General features: G+C 34.7%; 1 protein-coding gene across 1 annotated transcript in view; it reads right to left on the bottom strand.

Moving 5' to 3' along the window:
- LOC140151070 (uncharacterized) overlaps positions 1-23,520 on the bottom strand; it is a 531,056-nt gene that overhangs the window by 326,684 nt on the left and 180,852 nt on the right. Inside the window, 1 exon segment of the mRNA XM_072173269.1 lies at positions 5,098-5,171. Coding sequence (XP_072029370.1) covers positions 5,098-5,171 — 74 coding nt within the window.

Raw genomic sequence — 23,520 nt, 5'->3', positions numbered from 1 at the left:
AAGCCTATAATGGAGATATGTCTTTTTGTCACTGAGCCATTGTATGTGTATTTGTTGTATTATTGTGTCAGTTAGTGAGAAAGAAAGAGAAAGATATCAATAATAATCATGATAATTGTTTTCATAGAAGAAAATATATTTTTTTTCTTAAAGGGCATTTCGTGATCCACAGCCTCATTCGCCACTTTTTTCAAAAAAAAGTTGAGATTTTTATATCACTGGAAACCTCTGGCTACATAATGTTCATGTACCAAAAATTTCTTGCAGATTAATTTGTTTACCAAAAATATGGTCAAATTTGAATTTCGTTCTGGTATACCAGAACGAAATTACAACAGTGGCCTATGGAGCAGTGTAATACACATAATCATGTGTAACTCGCAAACGAAATACTCCTTTAATTGGTTGGTCCTGCAAACCTTTACCAATTTGTGACGATACAAAACAAACTTATCAATAACGGCATTTTAAAGGGATGCGACCAGATTAACAGTCTCATCAACCCACTTTATCTTATCAATATAGACATGTTACCAGCAGAAGAAACCTCATATTTTTCTCATAATCACAGTGAAATTTTAGACCCGAAGGCTGAAATATGTTCTGTTTAAATGTTACGAATGAAAGTGATAATGCCCTCACTGATGGTGGTTACTAGTGGGCTGTGAAATGTATTTGTGCTTCTAAAATCAAATCAAAACTGCTGGTGAAATTTATCTCAAACTTGTGAATAAGATTATTTTGGTACAAGCCTTAATGTGAGGCACAAAAACACTATGAAAAACATCTGACCATCCCTTTATATTTTATTACTCAATTATACCTTCCCGTATTTAGGACACAATCCTAGAAGATCACATGTGAAGAACATATGTGACCATCCAGCACAACTCAGCCCTGAAGTCGCCAATCATCATTTTTGAGATATTCAACCAAAATATTCTGCTTGAAATTAGCTTTAAAATGATGTATATCGTGTCTATAGTACTTACATTTAAGTAGTGAAAATCAATAAAACAGTCAATAAATCCTTTGTTTCCTATTGTTTATTGTTAAGTTCAATGGAGCATATCTCAATAGTGGCACTGGCGACATCCAGGCTCAGTTGTGGAGGATGGTCACATAATAGGATACCCTTGAAATGCTGCACATAACACTATCTCTTGATTCCCTGAAGGTCATGAAGAAACAAGAGTCAGATTCTCAAGTATGTACATCAAGACCACAAGGGCAAAGTGCTCCTATTGCCAACTCATAAAGTGGAATAAATAAGGTTTGAATTACTGCCACTGCATTCATTCAGTTCATCTTCATCTGCAGTCTACGTATTTGTTGTCCACCTTGAAAGTTAATATAATTGGCCTATATGATCGGATGTTTCTAGCCACTGCAAAAATCTTACATTAGGACTTTTAACTTGTGCCATTTCATCAAGATCATAATGTTGTAATTTTGTGTGTATAAGAAGCAGTTCACTTACTTCACAACAATTACTCTAAGGGACCGTTCACAAACACTTGTAAGGGGGGGCCTGATGCCAAAAAAATAAAAAAAAAAAAATTTTCGGGCCCCCTTTTACTGACCTCAAAAATTTAAGGGCCCCCCTTTTTGACATTAAAATTATGGGTAAACCCCATAGAAAAGCATATAAACTTAATTTTTCCAGGAAAATTTGTGGTCATTTTTTTCAGGCCCCCCCCTTAGGAGGGTCAAAAAATTTCAGGCCCCCCCTTTTTTTTTGCATCAGGCCCCCCTAACAAGTGTCTGTGAATGGTCCCTGAGGCCTCAAGAAATTTGTTTGGTTGTCCTTGACCAACCACCTCTATTTCTTGAGCCAACCCAAAACAATTTTACCTTGAAGAATTTTTTTGGTACTTTTACTTACTATTTTATTGCCACATTATAAATTGAAAACAACATTTTCTGGGCACATATAATTAATATCAAAAGGTTCCCTGCGACTGCGAGTATGTAACATACTTTTGGGGTGATGTTATGACCCTGAACACCTCTTTCATCAATCAGTCTTGCAGTGATCAGGTTGAGAGATATTTTGCTGTGTAGAATTTAACAAATTAATAAATAATTGCTTTTCTCACTTGAATTGTGCAACTTTTAGTAAAATATACACCAAATGATAGCTGTTACACATGACAGCATCCTTGCTGTTAGAAAAAAAAATACATATAAAACAAAATTCTGACTGACCGACCAACCCCATCTTCCACAGGGTACTTGAGGACAACCAAACAATTATTTTTTTTTGGCCTAGGTTGGGAATAATGTTTGTATTATACTTACATTGTGAATATCCCAAAAGCAACAAGGACTGATTGGGACAGTCAAGGTTTAAACCCTGCTTGGCTTAACACCCCTCCAAAGGACAGAGTAGTCTTATGGTTCATCTGCCCCATTCGTAATGTGCCATAGGGACAGGAAAAGTCTGTGTTTAATATATGGGTGTCACCTTTTCATTCTAGCCAATACCCCATGTCTATCTTTGATGACTCTTTTCCTCATTAAGAGTATGTAACAAACAAATATGAAACACACACATTGTTACCTACATACGCGAGTCAAAATGGGGATTACTACTGGCTATATTACTAATTTACTGGTGTTTTGCCACGGCTCTGTGTAGAGCTAATAATGTCTTACAAGCCATAATGTATGATCTTATATTATGATTTTTTTTTTCAAACTTGATTTTTTGGCATATCTGTAATGTTTACACATGTCCCAACTTACACCTAAATGAAATCAACCAAATTTGCCGCATTTGTCAGGTCAATTGAGCAATTTTGACATAATGTCATAATAATATTCACACATTTTAAAAGTCCTCCATAGAACTCCACATTAAAGTACCAAAATAGCCAGTGGGGTTTCTTTCACTTAACCTTTTATATTGGCTTAAAATGGACAGAAACCTTTCCCGACAGCTAATACTAATTTACTAATATTATTTCAGCATTTTGAGTAAAGAATAACAACATCAAAATTTCATGGAAATCATACATTATTGGCTTATATCTTGTACTTTAGTGCAATGTTTCAATTTGGTGAAGGAATGAATGTTTTTCTCCTAAATACAAGAAAAAATATTAGTCGCAGCACCCTCTGTTGTCCATATATTGATACATTTAGGTGTTAAACAACTATAAGATATGTAAATACTTTTTAAAAAGTGGAAACAAATCTTTGTAATCTTTTTTATATTTTTACATGAAATAATGCAATTCCTATGGTCTGATTGGGACTTATTGTTTTTCATATATTTTTGGAACATGAAAATTCTTGAAAGATACCTCTCTCAAAACAAACATGTACCCTTTTGCACATTCATTATTACGTACCAGACAAGCTTTTGCATGTGAAATAATCAGGGCTGGATTTACCATTGGGCCAGATGGGCCTGGGCCCAGGGCCCTCAAATATTTGGGGCCCCCAAACTTGCCCTGTGCATCTTCCTTTTTCAGCCCCAAAACACCATGATTTGGGCCAAAAGAGGGTAAAATTGCCAAATTTTTGGCGTGCTTCATGCGCAAATGTCCTAGCTAAATCTCTCTCTTCAAATTATAATGTTCCTGCCGGCACCGTCAATCTATACCTACAAACTTGGCCACGTAAGTGCACATGCCTTCCTCACGGTAAGTTGGGGCCTCCAAATTTTAGCCTGGCCCAGGGCCCCGGAAAGGTAAATCCGGCCCTGGAAATAATGATTTCAATCTGATGCAATTGGCACATGAAAATGTCAGTAACAAAAATACCCTCTACGCTATTTTGTTTACTTTGGGTCAAACTAAAAGCAAAGCAATTAGCACTAAGTGGTGGTTTCACTAATTATTTTCTTTGAAAACCATGTGTTGTATTTGATAATAATAATTATTTCATGGCCACTAATAGGAAGCTTGTGCTTTCTAATAAATTGAATATTTTGTATATAATTACAGCATGATATGTTATGATATGACCCTTGTAATAACTAAGTTCTTCTTAGAAGAAGCAGAAATAACTGAGTTGATTCCAGTACATTACTACACGTCCTGTGTGTATTTGAGCATACCATTATGGCTGGAAATAAACGGAAACAACTTTGCATTCTCTGTTTGAAGGTCAAGATGACTCAATTGATAAGCTGACTTGCTAAAAAACATGCATGGAATTTTATGCATTTTATGCACCTCCAATCCTTTTGAACAACATTGAATGTTGAGCCGAGTGGACAATAATAGTGCTATGTCCGATTCAACATTTCTTGGGGTAGGAAGCACAGTATGTTCAATTATGAAGATAGTAGGCCTATTGTGTTTCCCACTTTGTCTACAATAATTGTGTGCAATGCACCTTCACAAATTTAGTACATGATTAAAGGTTCCAAAGTTTGTATGAAATATTACAGGGTCCAAGTCAAGTATAGGTCTTGTAGAATGTACAACTTTGCCGCTTTATGATCTGGTATGTGGAAATGACCTTTGCCATAAGCGTGGAAGAACTACACCATTTAGAGGATCGACACACAGTGTGTGGGAATCCTTTTCTTGTGAAGGACCACCACGTAGCCTGACAAAAAATGAAAGAAAAAAGTGCCCCTCTGACCAAAGGGCAAAGGAAAAGAAAAAGAGCAAGGAGCCCCTTTTCCATCAAAATTCGCAATAAAGCTATTTTCATCATGGGCAAAATTCACAATTTTTGCACGTTACGTGCACACATTGTCCCAATAAAGCCTTTTTTGGAAGCTTGAAGACATGTACAGTCTCTCTAAAAACAAAAATTACATGTTGCAACTGCAATGTTTTTCAGCTGTGCCCGTGAAATATCATTTTACCCCCCTGACCATGAAAGCTGGCTATGCCCCTGCATTTAATGGAGCAGTTAAATAAAATATTTTGTACATAATATCTGATAATCTCTGTAAATATCATATATACCATTTTCCATTTTGATGTGGCAGTGATGTCAGTGTGCATTTCATTGGACGCAGCTACAAACCGCTCGTTTGCTCAAAAGCACTGGCATGCACAAGCGCACGCACAAAGTCACCGCATAGATCATCACTGCCACATTGTGGTGAAAATTGGTTTAGTTTAAGCTTACCTGCACCTTCTGCAACCTCTTGTGGTGACATCTCGTTCTCATTGACCTTGAATGTGATGGTCTTATCATTCACACTGGAAGAAATAAAAAGAAACAGTGGAAAATTATATATAGGTAATAACAAGAACACAACAAAAAATGCTATCTACTGTAGACAGCAACTGAATAAATATAAACTAAAGATAGTAACTAAAGATGATTGCACATCTGTTATCTACTGAAGACAGGAATTGTACCCTGTTGCATATTTGCTACCTACTAAACACAGCTACTAGATATTATTGCATGTGTGCTTCTTACTGCAGCAAATAAAGACTTCTAAAATTCTGCTATTTACTGAAGAAGACAGTAACTAAAAAATGCATGTTTGTTAAAAACACTGAGTGATTAAAGACTTGTATGTCTGCTATCTACTGAAGATAGCAACTAAAGACTACTGTATGTTGCTATCTACTGAAGACAGCAACTAAAGACTATTATATGTTTGCTGCATATTGAAGACAAAAATTACAGACTACTAAAATTATGCAGTCTACTGAAGACAGCAGCTAAAGAATGTCTATTTGCTTAATAATAACAAGAACACAACAAAAAATTGTTTGTTATCTACTGCACACAGCAATTACACCCTGTTGTTTACTTTATATACTGAACACAGCTACTAGATATTATTGCATGTGTGCTTCTTACTGCAGCAAATAACGACTTCTAAAATTCTGCTATCTACTGAAGACAGTAACTAAAGAATGCATGTTTGTTAAAAACACTGAGTGATTAAAGACTTGTATGTCTACTATCTACTGAAGATAGTGACCAATGACTAGTGTATGTTTGCAATCTACCGAAGATAGCAATTAGGCCTACTGACTGTTTTATGTTTGCTATCTACTGAACACACCAACTGAAGACTTGTATGTTGCTATCTACTGAAGACAGCAACTAAAGACTATTGTATGTTTGCTGCATATAGAAGACAACTTACAGACTACTAAAATTATGCAATCTACTGAAGACAGCAGCTAAAGAATGTCTATTTGCTCAAAACACTGAGCCATTCAAGATTTGTATGTTTGCTATTTACTGAAGACAGCAAGTCACAACAAGTATGTTTGCTATCTACTGAAGCAACTATAAAGACTAAGAATATTGTATGTTAGCTACTAACTGAAGACATAAACTAAAGATTGTTTAATGTATGCAATCCACTGAAGTGATGTCAGTGGCTAACACAGTTGTTTGCTATCTACTGAAGATAGCAAGTAAACATTCTTGCTATCTACTTAATAAGCAACTAAAATTTAAAGTCATATAGATAATATAATTTATTCCACAGTTGGTAAATGCAATTTAAAGCAAAGTAGCAAGTTCTCTGTGTCACGGAAAAGCGGAAAAATTCACAGAATTTAAGAAAAAAAAACCCTGGAAAACACAGAAATTCAAGGAAAACATGTTTTTCCTTGAGAAAAATAAAAATGGAGAAAAAATAATGAGAATGTGAGGTAAAGATAATGAGAATGTGAGGTAAAAATAATGAAAATGAAGATATCAACCTTAAAAATATGCCTAAATGCAAGTAACTCCTTTTTACCCCAATTTTTAGCAGTGCGCATCTTCTATAGACCTACCTAGCACAAGAACATTCCATCCTTTCTAATGATATCAAAGAATTTAGTATTTAAAACCACCCGCGGAATTCAGTGTTTTAAATCACAGAAAACTTGCCACTTTAATTTAAAGTATGCATGAGCAGTAAAATATAGGTTGAAAGATTGCAAGAACATTGAAATGGATAATTAAAATGTGACATTTTGTACAACTCTTCTTGATCAGAGTCTATAAAAACCCTGGGTGTTTGATGCACACGATCATGCAGCATGTAGTGAAGAATCCCGTCAACAAGTAGAGCATAACAATTCACCTCATACTTTATGTGATACCATCCATCAAACTAGCTTCTTTTATTTATCACAGTACACAAGATGTGATCCCACACAATGTACTGGCATGTTACTAAATTTGACTTCAGGACATCTTGCAGTGTTATCATACTCATGTTAAAAAAAAACCTCCTCTTGGGGGAATTGAACCTATGTGGTATTATTTATCACAGTACACAAGATGTGATCCCACACAATGTACTGGCATGTTACTAAATTTGACTTCAGGACATCTTGCAGTGTTATCATACTCATGTTAAAAAACCTCCTCTTGGGGGAATTGAACCTATGTGGTATTATTTATCACAGTACACAAGATGTGATCACACACAATGTACTGGCATGTTACTAAATTTGACTTCAGGACATCTTGCTGTGTTAACATACTCATGGTCAAAATATTTGCCTCCTCTTGGGGGAATGGAACCTATGTGGTATTATTTATCACAGTACACAAGATGTGATCACACACAATGTACTGGCATGTTACTCAATTTGACTTCAGGACATCTTGCCGTGTTAACATACTCATGTTCAAAAAATTCCCCTCCTCTTGGGGGGAATTGAACCTATGTGGTATTATTTATCACAGTACACAAGATGTGATCACACACAATGTACTGGCATGTTACTCAATTTGACTTCAGGACATCTTGCCGTGTTAACATACTCATATTAAAAAAATTTGCCTCCTCTTGGGGGGAATTGAACCAATGTGGTATTATTTATCACAGTACACAAGATGTGATCACACACAATGTACTGGCATGTTACTCAATTTGACTTCAGGACATCTTGCAGCATTAACATACTCATGTTCAAAAATCCCCCCTCCTCTTAGGGGAATTGAATCTATGTGGTATTATTTATCACAGTACACAAGATGTGACCACACACAATGTACTGGCATGTTACTAAATTTGACTTCAAGACATCTTGCAGTGTTAACATAGGCCTACTCATGTTCAAAAAATTCCCCTCCTCTTGGGGGGAATTGAACCTATGTGGTATTATTTATCACAGTACACAAGATGTGATCACACACAATGTACTGGCATGTTACTCAATTTGACTTCAGGACATCTTGCAGTGTTAACATACTCATGTTCAAAAAAATTGCCTCCTCTTGGGGGGAAATGAACCTACGTGGTATTATGTAACCCAGCTTATCTCAATGCTGCTGGGGTTGCAGCAAGGTGGGGTTGCAGCAAGGTATTGCTTAAAAGCGACACAAAAAAAAGAATATATTTTCAGGAAAACTTGCCGTGTAATCATACTCCTGTTCAAAAAAACTCCCCTCCTCTTGAGGGGGAAATGAACCTATGTGGTATTATGTAACCCAGCTTATCTCAATGCTGCCGGGGTTGCAGCAAGGTATTGCTTACAAGTGACACCAAAACAAAAAAAGAATACATTCTCAGCCCACTAATATCATTTAGATTTCCAGCAAACACAGAAAGTTTTGGACATTACTCATAAAGGTAAGAAAAGGTTGCAAGAAAACATTCAAATGTCGTGTTATATGAAGGGCATGTAAAGGGTATGAAATGTCTTCATAACATTCAAAACATTTGTTGAAAAGGTACTACAAAATATTCAAATATAGTTGGCAAAAATGTTTGCAAAAATAATTTTACTCTAAAATTTTGACAATATTTAAAACGGTGTGTTCTGATACAAAACATTTTCATGACGTTTATAAAACCCAACATTTAATACTATTAAAACGTTTTTACCAAAACCAAACCCAAAATATAATAGGCCTATGTTTAAAATGTTTTTGAAATATTTTGTGTTTGCTAAGCTATTCATCCTTTTAAAGGAAAATAAGAGAAAGCAACATATTGCCCTTGGGTCACTCTGCAAAACATGGGAGGTTTGGGCCGAGCGTATTTAGTATCTAAAGCAATCATAAAGTATATTCTGTTATGTTGCAACTTTCTTATGTTATACCAGAACGTTTGCCTAATGGCGCTATGGGTTCCCTTGACATAACTGGAATTTTAGACACAAACTAAAAGTGCCCCATAAAAATCCCACCAGCAAATAAGGGCACATACCCTTAATTCTTGTTGGGATTTTTAGAGGAGGGAGCTCTCTATTTGTACATGAAATTTACCCCACGGCAAATGAGCCCAGGTGCACCATTAGGCAAATGTTTACGGTATTCAATTAAGGATGCACCATATCTTCAAATCAAAATCATCGGTCGCAACACATAGTGGTGTACGTGAAAGACAAAATACAAGAAAAACTTGTTTGAAAGATGTTACTAATAACAGAGTTGATACTCCTCCACTTTTATCTCACAGTGACCGAATTTCATTGGAAGTTTATGGTTCAAACTATCAAATTGTATCTTTAATAGTTAAAAAGGAATAAGTATTATAGGATATAGGAAACTGAACATTCGGAAATATCATTCTACGCCACTACCGTAAACGTTCGCCTAATGGCGCCCCTGGGCTCCCTGCCTTGGGGGTAAATTTCATGTACAAATAGAGAGCTCTCTCCTTTAAAAATCCCAACAAGAATTAAAGGGTACGTGCCCTTATATGCTGGTGGTATTTTCATGGGAGGGCACTTTTAGTTTGTGTCTAAAATTCCAGTTATGTCAAGGGAGCCCAAAGCGCCATTAGGCAAAGGTTTACGGTATGTGCTGCGACCAAGGAAATAATCATCAGACCATCATCACAAAATCTGTGAATATCACTTTAAACCCAGCAGCCACTCACTCACTTTGTCTAATCGCATCACATATTCCGCTCCGCAAGCACCTCAAACACTAAGATTAGCATGAACCAGTAGCATTACAAATGCTTTCAAATGTACTTTGCCTAGACTTAATCAACGGTATTACGGCAACCTGCTTACAATAATTATGCAATGAATTAAGAGACTCACAAGAATGTTTGGCTAAGAATATCCACAAAGGTCAGAGTCAATATACTGTAGATGTGCTATTCTCTAGCGCATGTAAATTTTTGTGCTTTGCCAATGTCGAGCTGCTTAGCCCGTTTTTAAATTTGCGATTTTTAGTTTTCGTACATAGACCTATGCACAAAAGAACGTATTTGTGCGTTTTTATTTTAGTTGTAGCTGTGTACAGCATGAAAGGCAAGAAAACTAAATGTTCCGTGAAAATTTCCACTTTACACTACTGACTGACTGGCTCCATAGCTAGCTTATTTAATGTTGTGTAAGATTCTTTTAACATTTTAGAAACTCAATGCAATTTCACTGATTCCTGACGTTGTTATATAAGATGACATACGACCAAGTGTCTATTTCCAGTGGCTGACCTGAAAATTCTAATGTCGATTTTTTTTTCCAACACAATCAGAAAAAGTGTGCATAAACTTTATCCTTTAGTATCCTTTTAACGTTTTATTTACAGCAAGCGAGCCTTTTTGAAAACATTTAATATGTGACACGATCTGGTCCATGGAGGCCAAAGGTGGCAAATTTGAAATTTATATCAAGGCAAATATATGGAGTAAAAAAATAAGAAATATGTAAGAAAATGCACATCACAAAACTTCAGAACTTTAGAGCCAAGTATGCTAGTATGAAAAAAAGTTTTGCCATGTCAAAGGTAGGGTTCTCTATGTCAAAAACAAGGTTCACTGTGTCAAATGTTGAATATGATATAACATTTAGGATTAGGGCTAGGTTTAGGGTTGGGCTAGGGTTAGGAACACTCTAAAAACAGTCTAGTTGATTTGACTCTAGTGAAAGAAGATCTCATTAGATTTTAGCTTTGGTTCTCACTTAATTTGGGGTCAAATTTGACTCTGAAAATCAAGTGAGATCTTACTTCAGTAGAATTCTAATGAAACTGTATGTGGTAATGCAGTTAAACATTAAAATTATGCTATCTACTGAAGACAACAACTAAAAAAGGTTGCATGTGTGCTATTTTTTTAACATATTTAGCAACTTAAACTAAGACTATTGTTTGTTGGCGAAAGACTGTTGAATGTTTGCTATCCACTGAAGAAAACAACTAAAAAAGGTTGCATGCGTGCTATCATTTTAACATACTTAGCAACTTAAACTAAGACTATTGTTTGTTGGCGAAAGATTGTTGAATGTTTGCTATCCACTGAAGACAGCAACTAAAAAAGGTTGCATGCGTGCTATCTTTTTAAGATACAGCAACTTAAAATTAAAATGTATGTTGCCTATTAACTGAAGACAATAACTAAAGACTGATTAATGTTTGCTATCCACTGAAGACAGCAGCTAAAAAGGCTGTTTGCTATCTACCGAAGATAGCAAGTAAATATTCTGCTAAAATCTAATGATGTCATGTAAATATTGTTTTTAGCCATTTCTTGGACAATACACAGTCTTTGATTTTATTTAATGGGGAACTATCAGTATACAATGTATCTGCACTATGGAAACAGACTTGCTTATTATTTTGCATAACACAGTGATTGCATCAGTATTTGGCACTGAATATTGGGATTATAAAAATAACAAATGTAATCAACTGTATGTGGTAATGCAGTTAGATGTTAAAATTCTGCTATCTACTGAAGACAGCAACTACAAAATGTTGTTTGTGTGCTATTTTCTTAAGATACTGCAACTTCAAATTAAGACTATTGTATATTGCCTATTAACTGAAGACAATAACTAAAGAGTGATGAATGTTTGCTATCCACTGAAGACAGCAGCTAAAAAGGTTGTTTGCTATCTACTGAAGACAGCAAGTAAATATTCTGAATGTTTACCATCTACTGAAGACAGCAAGTAACATCTGATGATGTCATGTCAATATAATTTTTAGCCATTTCTTGGACAATACACAGTCTTTGATTTTATTTAATGGGAAACTATCAGTATATGCATCTGCACAATGGAAACAGACTTGTTTATTTTATGTTTTTGTTAACACAACAATTGCATCAGTATTTGGAATTGAATACTGGTATTGTAAAAATAACAATTGTGACAAAGTGTATGAGGTAATGCAGTTAGACATTTAATCACATCATGTGTGTGGGATGATAATAACAGTTTGATGGAATGCTGTCAAAATGGGATGAAAGTGAGTGTTATAAATGATCAAAAAAAACATTTGCGTATATTTGGATGTAGCACTTCAAGATATTCATTGAAGTTTACCAAATATTGCACTACAGACATTGGTGACAATTGATGACTATTGTGGATGATTTCCAATGAATAAAGATGACAAAAAAAACAACGTAAAAAAACCCATCATGCTTTAGAGACACAACCATCACAGCTGAAAGAATTCTTTTGTATAAGCAATATCATCAATTTTGTCAATGCAAGATAAAATACAGGTAGTTACATTGTAATCATTGTCTGCAATTTGAATGGTAGAAATCATTATCAAGCCGCCTGTAGGCGATGTCAAGCTGGTGCGATGGATCTGTCCATTAGAGTGCAACCAAAGTGCAATATATTGGAATGAAGTAGTTTTGACCATAATGAGAAAAGGATAGAGCATAGAATTAATGAGAAAAGTTTTTTTGCAGTTTTTGCAAAATGCTGTCATCCAGTTTTTGCAGAGTGTAATAACAATTGCAATTAGTAATATTTGTGCAGAAACTATATATTTGCATATGTCCTGATTGTCACAAAAGCACTATTTAATGAAGGGGAGCAAATAAGATTTGGCTGAAAATTGGAACCAGCGAACTATGGATTTTGAGTCCAGTACTATACCATCTGAGCTATACAGTATTCATGTTTGCTTAGTTACTGCCTTTGGGTGACATTTTCCTCACAAACAAACTCCCATTTACAACTTAATACTCAGAAGTGATACTCATACTACAACTTGTCTATATGTATTTATATACGACTCTCAGTTAGCCAATGGTGGGAACTCCCTATAACTGGGTGAAGGGTAGTGCCCCAGGGTAGTGCGGACACGTTTGACCCCATTTTTCAACTCCCTCTCACCCAATGTCCCCATTATTTGTTTTGATGTCATCCAATGACTGCCCTTTTTAAATGACTGCAATTTCTCACCCCTAAAATGACCAAAATGTTGTTATTTGTTCCAAAATGTTTACAAAATTTTCTATTTTGTGACATTTCGGCACTGTTATGGACTCAAAGTTGTCCATATCTCACTGAATGATCCTAATTTTTAGGGAGTTCTCACCAAATGACTCCCTTTTTGGAGTCAAATCTCTCATCGAAAAACCCCCTTGTTTTGAATCGCTGTCCACACACCCTTGGAGCTTCAGAAGTAGAGTGCTGTCCAGAGTAACAATCCTTGTTCACAGTGATTATATATTTTTGATGTTAAATTTGTAAAATTACTGTTGTAACAGGCTTAGCTAGTTGCATGTCACATCTTTGATATTCATTCATTTCTTATGTGTAACCTGTCTCATTCAATTGAGTCCAACATTAGTTTGCATCTAAAGTCTTATTGCAATTTAGCTGTAGGCTGTGCGATCACAGATGCACAAGTAATCTTTATATAAAATGTTATCTGAGCTATAGACGACGGTAAGACTGAGTGAGGGAATTACTGCATCATCATCGATAGGGAATCAATAAGTAAAATGCAATGTTATTAAACATGATGAATAATTTATGCCATTCATGATGGCATATTGTTTCAACATGAGTTCACATCCTGCACTTGTGACCTTCCGTAGATTTTCTTTTTTAATAAATTATGAAGTGTTACTGTGAGGGTTTGCACTCAGTCAGTGCATTATAAGTGTTGAGTGTTTACTTATTTATTTGGTGGAATATTTAGCAGTAACAAATTATGTTTATTTATATAATACCCTTCGATCATGCCACTGTTTTTCCACGTAATATTTCTCGCATTTGCGGCCCTATCTACTATGGGCTATTTGGGGGGAGGACACAAGTTTAAGTGACCGCTTATGGGTTTGAATTTCAACCAGCCTAATCATGAAGCTCCCGTGGCCAAGTGGTTAAGGCATAGGTATCATAAACCTGAGGTCCTGGGTTCGATTCCCAGGCGGGATCACTTTTTCTACTTGTCTCCTTTATTATTTGCGACAGTGAACCTGGTGAAAAATTATGTTTAAAATATTTCTGTTTGTATTCAAAAAACTTTCCTAATGACATAAACAAATATTTGATGAAGTAGAACATATGAAAATGCAAGTGTATTCATATAATAGGCCCCTTGCAGCTGTTGTTGATAGCGTTTTGACTTGGTGAACGCCAATCAGGTCGGAATTAGCAAAGCCAGGTTACACAATTGTCCTCGTTTTCAGTTTTCAGGCTACACAATCTTTCTTGTTTTTAATTTTCCACTTTTCACCTCCGTATTTATTTGTGAGTCGAATTGTACAGTGTTGACATAAACATATGACATAAACATATGACATAAACAAATATTTGATGTAGTAGAACACATACAAATGCAAGTGTTTTCTGATAATTGGCCCCTTGCAGTGTTGATAGCGTTTTGACTCGGCTAATAATAAGTTCCTTATTAATGTCTTAAATACATACAAAATTAATAGGGCATTCTTGGACTCATTCAAGCTTAGTGAATCCACATTGGCACAGAGATTAAAAGAAAGCCTATTCCGTGAAGTGGCAGCTCCATAATGAAATGTTCTCTGCCCAGAAGACAATTTCCACCTTGAAACAACCAATTTGTTATGAGATTGACTTCAAGTGTTCTTAGAATGCGTACAGGAGGTGAAGGTAAATTGAGATGACAAATAATGTGGAGCAAAGTTCTTTAGACATTTAAAAACTAAAATAAGTAACTGATTCTCCCACCTATTATCAAGTTTAACCCAGTCCAGATCTTTCATCATTTTGTCCACTGGTGTTCTTATGTCTGCAGAAAGTAAAATACGGGCAAGTCTATTCTGCAGAATCTGAAGCTCATTTGACCATTCCTTTCTTTTGACCATTCCTTGACCAGTTCACTTTTGACCATTCTTTGACCAGTTGCTGTGTGCATGTTGTAGGCACTATTTAGACAATAACTTTGTGCTATCTGTTTTGATGTCATTACATGAAATCAGACAGGTTTGTTCTTAGGTCAAAATACCAAAGATTTACACACAATGACCGTTAAACAGATGGTGCAAAGTTATTATTGTCATTCATTACACCGCCATAAATTCTTCTGTTTAAAAGATTACTGAAAATGTATCTTCCATTTAAAGGTGCAATTTAATATGTGATTCACTAGTATGCGGGTTACTTGCAGTGATTACGCATGCTTGTTTGCGTTAAGAAACAAAGAGCAAACATGGATTATTTATGTGCATGTTTACAAATACCATATTGTCTGGAATAAACAGCCCGGGTGTTTTTTCCAAAAGGGAAGCGTTTATTAGAAGTGAATTTTCAGTGAAAAAATTTTTAAAATCAGGTTCAATTTCCCGATAGTGCTCCTGTAGAAAGGAGGGATTTACGACTAGTATGGTATACTAATACTACTACTACTGGTGGCGGCCCCCACAGAATCGTGTGGACAATGACATTTAGTGCATCATCAAGCAAGAATCTGATGAAATTAGTAAAATTCTACCATAATTTGGCAATGAAATGGATGGAAGTTGAGTCATAATAGGTTTTGTCCATGCAATTTAGCAATCGTCACTGACATGACTGATGCAAGTTTCAAGTTTACTCACACAATATGGCATGGAAATGTTTGCATTTTTGTCCATTTTTAATTGAAAATTTGGAGGGGCGTTTATTAGAGAGGTAGCGTTTACTACAGACAATACAGTTAAAAATATGATAGGATCACAGCCATAGTATATATTCATGAGGTTATGAATAAACAGTGATTTTTAGTAGGGTCATAACCATCAAAACGTCATCATTAATGGCATTGTCTCTTTGGTTCCATTTAGTCTAAAGTTATAAACCAACAACATAGTTACTACACTGATATGATTATTAATTATAATTATAATATATTAGTTATTTTATCACAGGCCTTTAAATGAACCATTCATTTAAATCTTAACAAATGTAATTAAAATATCCCTGACCTCATTTAAGGTTAACACTCAGTTTTACAAATAAACTTGTCTTATTTGGATTTCTTTCATGGCCAGATGGGTCTCTATATAATAAGGCACACATATATTAAGATGGTTGTCAATTTAAGGTAGTTACAGCACTGGACATGCCCGTAGCCAGAATTTTTTCATGGGGGGTGCAGATTTTCCTAATGCAGACCTCTTCTTGAGAAATCTTCATTCAGGCCAAAAGTAGACCTTTATCTCCCTTTCACAGAAAGCTCATGATTTGAGGTATATTTATCAACATTTTTGGCCTAATTTTGCTATTTTTTACAGACAAAGCAGGATTTTTTGCAGATTTATGGGTGGGGGTCAGTACATCAGGCCTGGCACTGGCAACTGGTTCCCGGTTTAGTTCCCGGTTATCGTCTAGCATGATGTGATGAGAATCATCTGAATAGCACTGTGCATGTCATCTTTCATTTCTTGGGGTAATTACTGTAGGGTGTCGCAATTCATGACATTACTTGTCCGCCAGATTCGGTACAATTTGACCCCCTAGCTTACTGAAAATATAGTGCAGTTTTCCTAAATTTTCCGATGTTCATTTGAAAAGGTCTATTCAGGAAGTTAGGTCCCTAAATTAGTGTAAAATTACATGAAGGAGTAACCAAACCAATTGCTTACGTAACTCATAGACATATCCTGAAATAGTCATACCACAGGAAATACGAGTCCACTTTAAATTAAAGCCTGTAAATTACATGGGCAAGACTTGAAATGAAATTTATATTGCAGGACAAACAGCTCATTTTCCATGATAACAATCAGATACATTCTCTATAATTTGATTTCAATGCATTTTCTATATACATTTTGTGTATCTGAGACTGTTTGGGTAGTAACATATATATACAAATAAGGCTTGAAATAAAATATTATATGTTTAGCCATCTGCAAATATGTTTAATGGGTTTTTTCTTTAATTCAAGCTTTTTTTACATAAAGCTTAAAGGCCCATTCAGTGATTTGCTCATCCGGACGATCAGATTTTGGTATCTTTGTCATTGTCATAGATGTGCTAACATACACTGCAAAAAAAAGTGTTCAACATTAGAACACCACCTGTGCAAAATTTGACACACTGTGTTCAATTTCATAATGCTTGGTGTTCAGTAACCATAATGCTTAGTGTTAAGTAACATAACGTCAGAGGAAACTTTTAAACACATAGTGTTTGAAGTGTTCAGCATTAGAACACCACCTGTTCAAATGTTGACATACTGTATTCAATTTCAGAATGCTTAGTGTTAAGTAACATAATGTCAGAGGAAACTTTTAACACATAGTGTTTGAAATGTTCAGCATTAGAACACCACCTGTTCAAATTCGACATATAGGCCTATTTGACATACTGCATTCAATTTTGTAATGCTTAGTGTTCGTAACATAACGTCAGAGGAAACTTTTAAACACATAGTGTTTGATCATTCACTAAATGTTCATAAAATGAACACTGTATGTTTAATGTACAATTTTCACAACACTATTAATAGGCATATAGGCCTATAGCATAAAATGCTCGCCTGATTGTAAAACCATTTTTATAATTGGTTACTATTATTTATGGAGATCATCAGTTGTTCTCATTTTATTTTACACAGGCCTGCAGCTTGCACGGAATGAAAGAACATTGAACATTTTGCGGTTAATAGAAAATACCTGAAAATAGGCCTATTATAGGGGTAGGCTTACGTCGAATATTGAAATTTAGGCCTATACCGTACACTCCAAATAACTCTGGGTGCACGCCCATAAAGGTGTTCACAACTTTTACACTGAATGAACATGTAATGTGTTCGTTTTGAACACTGTATGTATGTAGGCTATATTTACCATGTGCTGGGCCACGCATGCGTCGTTGCACCGTATAATAGAACCAACGATGTCATCGGAGTGAGAAACCGTGATTTGGACGGGGATTTGGAGGTGAGATTTTACCCACAAAATACCATTTTATTTAAAAACAAATATATCGAACGTGTTCTCCACATATCATAGAACAACGAGACTAAAAATGTAAATTCATCATTTTTGTATTGCGTGGTTTTAGTGCATTTTAATGAATGCGCAGTAAGCTTATCAATCATGACCATGCAATAGTCACATGGTCAGACAGTGTGCAAATCTGCAATTTGATATTGGCCTAATGTGAATTATACTGTAGGCCTAAACCTCTGACGCAGTGTGTCTTACAACTGGTCAGTATGCTTGGTCGATTTCATGCCATGGCATGCCTGATGGAATAGATGTAGGCCTAATCGATGTTGCACTAGTCAAACATGCATAGGCCTAGCCCTAGGTTTGCTGTAATTTACTACTGAGTCTGTTGTTACAATTAAATTTCGGACAAAGGTGTACATTTATACATTGATCCATTGTACTTTGCTTTGTGTAGGCGTATTGCATCCCTTTTTGTAACACTTATTGAACATATGTAGGCCTAGGCCTAAGTGTCATATGTTCCAGACTTGAACACTAAGTGTATGACATTTGTGAACACAACTCAGTGTTCAAAGATTAGAACACAAGTGTTCTAAATGATTAGAACACAAGTGTTCTAAATGATTAGAACACAAGTGTTCTAAAGCTGAACACATTTGATTTTGAACATGTAAATGTGTTCTTAAAGTGTTACATGGCATTGAACATGTAAATGTGTTAGGATTTGGAACACTTTGTGTTCAAAGTTTTAACATTAGGTGTTCAAAACATGAACACACCATGTTCACAAAATGACGACAATATGTTAACATCAAGTGTTCAAAAGGTGAACACACGTGTTCACAAATTATACTGTTGTGTTAAAGTCTGGAACACTTGGTGTTCACAATCAGTACACTTTTATATGTTCAATAAGTGTTACAATTTTTAGTGTTCTAATTCAGAACACTTTTTTTTGCAGTGTAGCTTGCGACTGGTTCAGCTGAAAGCCATGTATTTAAGACAAAATAAGACATTTTACACGAATCTGTAATTTTGATACTGACAGTATCTAAATTAGCTACATGTATTTGAATGGGGCTTCAACTTCGTCAGTTCTGCTGTTTTCTTCGGTTTTTTTGCCAAATTTGTCATTTCCAAAATACTAAATGACAATTTGAATGACTTATCCTTCACTTTTAAGCAATTTATAAACAATTTTATAATTTTTTACACTTGCGCTGGGATCACTGAATGGGTCTTTAAATAAAGGGTAATTGACATCGACAGTAAAAACCTGTATATGCTTTACTGAACTTGCGTAAGAGGACAGATGAGTTGGAAATAAAAATTCCTTTAAAAAGGAAATGGCCGAAGAAAAGTGCCCATGATGTAGGGTATTGTAAATGTTCACCCAAAAACCTGCTATGAATCGTAAATGATTAAAAAGATTAAAACTTTGAAATAAGTATGGGAGCTAAAAAGAAAAGGAAGTTAACTACTCTTGAAAGAATCAAACACACACAGATGTGACTCATGAAAATGCAACCTGTGTATTGAAGAGAAATTAGAAATTAGGGCTTGACACCCTCAACAATAAAACCTAGATCATCTCAAAATGTTGAAACAAACCACCAAGCCGCGCAAAGAAAAAATAATAATAGCTTATTGGAAACTTCATTACATGCGCCTACTTAAACATGCGCATGCTAAATCTGCATGTTGTTGTGCTTTTTACTGAAGACATACGCAGCTTCCATGCTGTTTTGGAGTTCTTGTTGCAGTTCAAACCATTGTCATACCATTTTGAAAAAACTATACCAGATAAATTGTTAACACATTTTTAGACAATGCCGTTAAACATTCCATTTTTAGCACAGTCACTTAAGTAATGTCAAATTGGGGCAAAAATGCAGGTACTTTCCTCAGCCTTTCTCACTATGCAGCAGTATTATGTTCGATATAAACTCATCCCAAAAAGAAAGTATCCAGTTTGATTTTATTCCATAAGTCACAGATGTGGCCTTAAATCAAAACCTACCAAAAGTATGTTACAGATAAATTTATTCGCACAGTTTGATACCTCATGTGTTCATATCAATGCAGAATTGATGACACAGTGACCATTTGAATGCAATCACCTCCATTTAAAAAGTTGCAGTTATTCCTATTGATTTGGTCCTGCTACTCAATTATGGGCAGCGATAGATCAAGGGCGCATCAGGCGTCTCACTGAGAGCATGCGCCGCAGCTGTCTGGCAGTCATTGATGCAGCAGGAGAAGATGTGAAGAGTGAAGGGCAAAACATTAAGGAAGGAGTAAAAGAGTATCTGTATTCAATAAAACACATGAAGTGAAGTCAAACAGTCTTCATTCGTCTCTGTTATTGTGTACCTTTATGGCGAATCTTGAGAAGCAGGAAAACCACACCAATAGGAATTACTGCAACTTTTAAAATTGAGGTTGTTGCGTTTAAAAGGTCGCTGTGTCATCAATTCCGCATCGATTTGGACAATGAGGTATCAAACTGTGTGGAATAAATTTATCTGCAACATACTTTTGGTAGGTCTTGATTTAAGACCCCATCTTTGACTTATGAACCAAAATCAAACTGGATACTTTCTTTTTGGGATGAGTTTATATCCATCAAATGCTATAATACATAAGATATTATTTGATTTGATTGCAATAAATTATCAGGAGGAGATGCAGTTTACTAAACAAAGATGAAAACTGACAATCATAATATAGCCCAGCAAATACAAAACAGTTGGACAGAAAAAGTTTAAATGTCAGGTTATATAAAGGGTATATTTATAAATGGTATAAAACATCCATAAACATTATCAAAAACTTACTGCAAAACAATCTGACATAATGCTATTTAAATGTTGACAAAATATTTTGGCAAAACATTTTGAAATTGCCATATAAAAAATATAATATAAAATATATTAAAGATATTGACATAAAAATGGTGATTTTCATTACTTTTCATATTTTTCACATCCTGACATTTAATGTCATTAAAACATTTTGTCCAAAACCAAAATACTTTTATAACAAATTTATGTTTTTAAAACAGTTTTTGAGTTTATTAGGTGAATTGATTGTGCAAAATGTGGCCTACTGTTAACCTACTGGATAAAATATAACTTATAGGTATATTGTGTGATTTGCTCCACAGCGACACCCTCATTTTTTCTTGAATTTCTACTTTTTGCATGATTGTAATGCCCAGTGGTGTACTAAAATACCATGTGAAAGACCCCGCCTGAATTGCTTTAATTGTAAACAGTAAAATTTAAGTTTTTATATTAAATCCGGAGATCTCCAGTTTTATTCTGAGTTCACCGATCGAAGGCTCATTGAGTGCTTGCTAGCATATCTTGTGAATGTCAACTCATGTGTATTGTATTGTTGAAATATTGACATATAAATTGTGTGCATATCACTATTTGTCGTACGTTTTATAATATACGTCCCAGTTATGTGATGCTCTGTGGAATAATACATGTATTACGATTGGACACGCATTGCAGGCGCTGGAATATTAAAGCAATTTTCTTTGTTTTACCTCATTTGTTTGGTTTGAAATTAAAAGGGAACAATATGAAAACTAACATTTAAATAGGAATCTACTCTATGCTTTAAATTATTGCTTTAAATAAATTTAACACACAAACTTTCATGTAGAAGTTGTTATAATAATTATTTTAATTGTTTAAAGTTAGTATTTTATAATTATTATGTTAATCTCCACTTTTTACCAAATCAAACTGGATACTTTCTTTTTGGGATGAGTTTATATCCATCAAATGCTATAATACATAAGATATTATTTGATTTGATTGCAATAAATTATCAGGAGGAGATGCAGTTTACTAAACAAAGATGAAAACTGACAATCATAATATAGCCCAGCAAATACAAAACAGTTGGACAGAAAAAGTTTAAATGTCAGGTTATATAAAGGGTATATTTATAAATGGTATAAAACATCCATAAACATTATCAAAAACTTACTGCAAAACAATCTGACATAATGCTATTTAAATGTTGACAAAATATTTTGGCAAAACATTTTGAAATTGCCATATAAAAAATATAATATAAAATATATTAAAGATATTGACATAAAAATGGTGATTTTCATTACTTTTCATATTTTTCACATCCTGACATTTAATGTCATTAAAACATTTTGTCCAAAACCAAAATACTTTTATAACAAATTTATGTTTTTAAAACAGTTTTTGAGTTTATTAGGTGAATTGATTGTGCAAAATGTGGCCTACTGTTAACCTACTGGATAAAATATAACTTATAGGTATATTGTGTGATTTGCTCCACAGCGACACCCTCAATCTTTCTCGAATGTCGACTCTTTGCATGATTGTAATGCGCAATGGTGTACTAAAATACCATGTGAAAGACCCGCCTGAATTGCTTTAATTGTAAACAGTAAAATTTAAGTTTTTATATTAAATCCGGAGATCTCCAGTTTTATTCTGAGTTCACCGATCGAAGGCTCATTGAGTGCTTGCTAGCATATCTTGTGAATGTCAACTCATGTGTATTGTATTGTTGAAATATTGACATATAAATTGTGTGCATATCACTATTTGTCGACGTTTTATAATATCGTCCCAGTTATGTGATGCTCTGTGGAATAATACATGTATTACGATTGGACACGCATTGCAGGCGCTGGAATATTAAAGCAATTTTCTTTGTTTTACCTCATTTGTTTGGTTTGAAATTAAAAGGGAACAATATGAAAACTAACATTTAAATAGGAATCTACTCTATGCTTTAAATTATTGCTTTGAATAAATTTAACACACAAACTTTCATGTAGAAGTTGTTATAATAATTATTTTAATTGTTTAAAGTTAGTATTTTATAATTATTATGTTAATCTCCACTTTTTAATTTCCTAAACTCTGATCAATAACACTATTTCTTACCATTCCACCTGCCAAAGCATCATAAAAATTGTACCGTGATAAATCGTTTCACACCATATACAAATACTCTCCATCAGTTTCAACAGTCTGCATAAAAATGCTCAATTTATATGTTCTATTAAGTATCAGACTATTAGTAACACTCTCATATTTACAAGGCAAATATGAAAACCTACACATATAGGACTATTCCAGTTGAAACCCATACACCCCCTGTGGAAGACATGACCTTAATCTTCCAAACAGGGAGTGTGAATTTCAAATGGGGTTATATGAATAGGTGACTCCGTTTAAAATCTACACCCCCTGTGTGGGAGATTAAGGTTGTATCTTCCATAAGAGTTGTATGAATTTTAAATGGAACAGCCCATTATTGACTAACCCTTTCCAATAACATATCCAATTTCTCTATCCTGGATATTATCGGTATATGCAGTATATGGCAACTTTTTAGTAATGATAATAACGCCATTGAAAATTTGATTTGCATATACCAGGGATAATATTTGATCAGATAATATTAAATTGCAGTCGGTTATAGCACTTTTTCAATGT

Source organism: Amphiura filiformis, chromosome 4, assembly GCF_039555335.1.
Source record: "Amphiura filiformis chromosome 4, Afil_fr2py, whole genome shotgun sequence".
In the NCBI taxonomy this organism is placed as follows: domain Eukaryota; kingdom Metazoa; phylum Echinodermata; class Ophiuroidea; order Amphilepidida; family Amphiuridae; genus Amphiura; species Amphiura filiformis.
The sequence above is the reverse complement of the archived record's forward strand: the minus strand, read 5'-3'. Positions and strand labels throughout refer to the sequence as shown.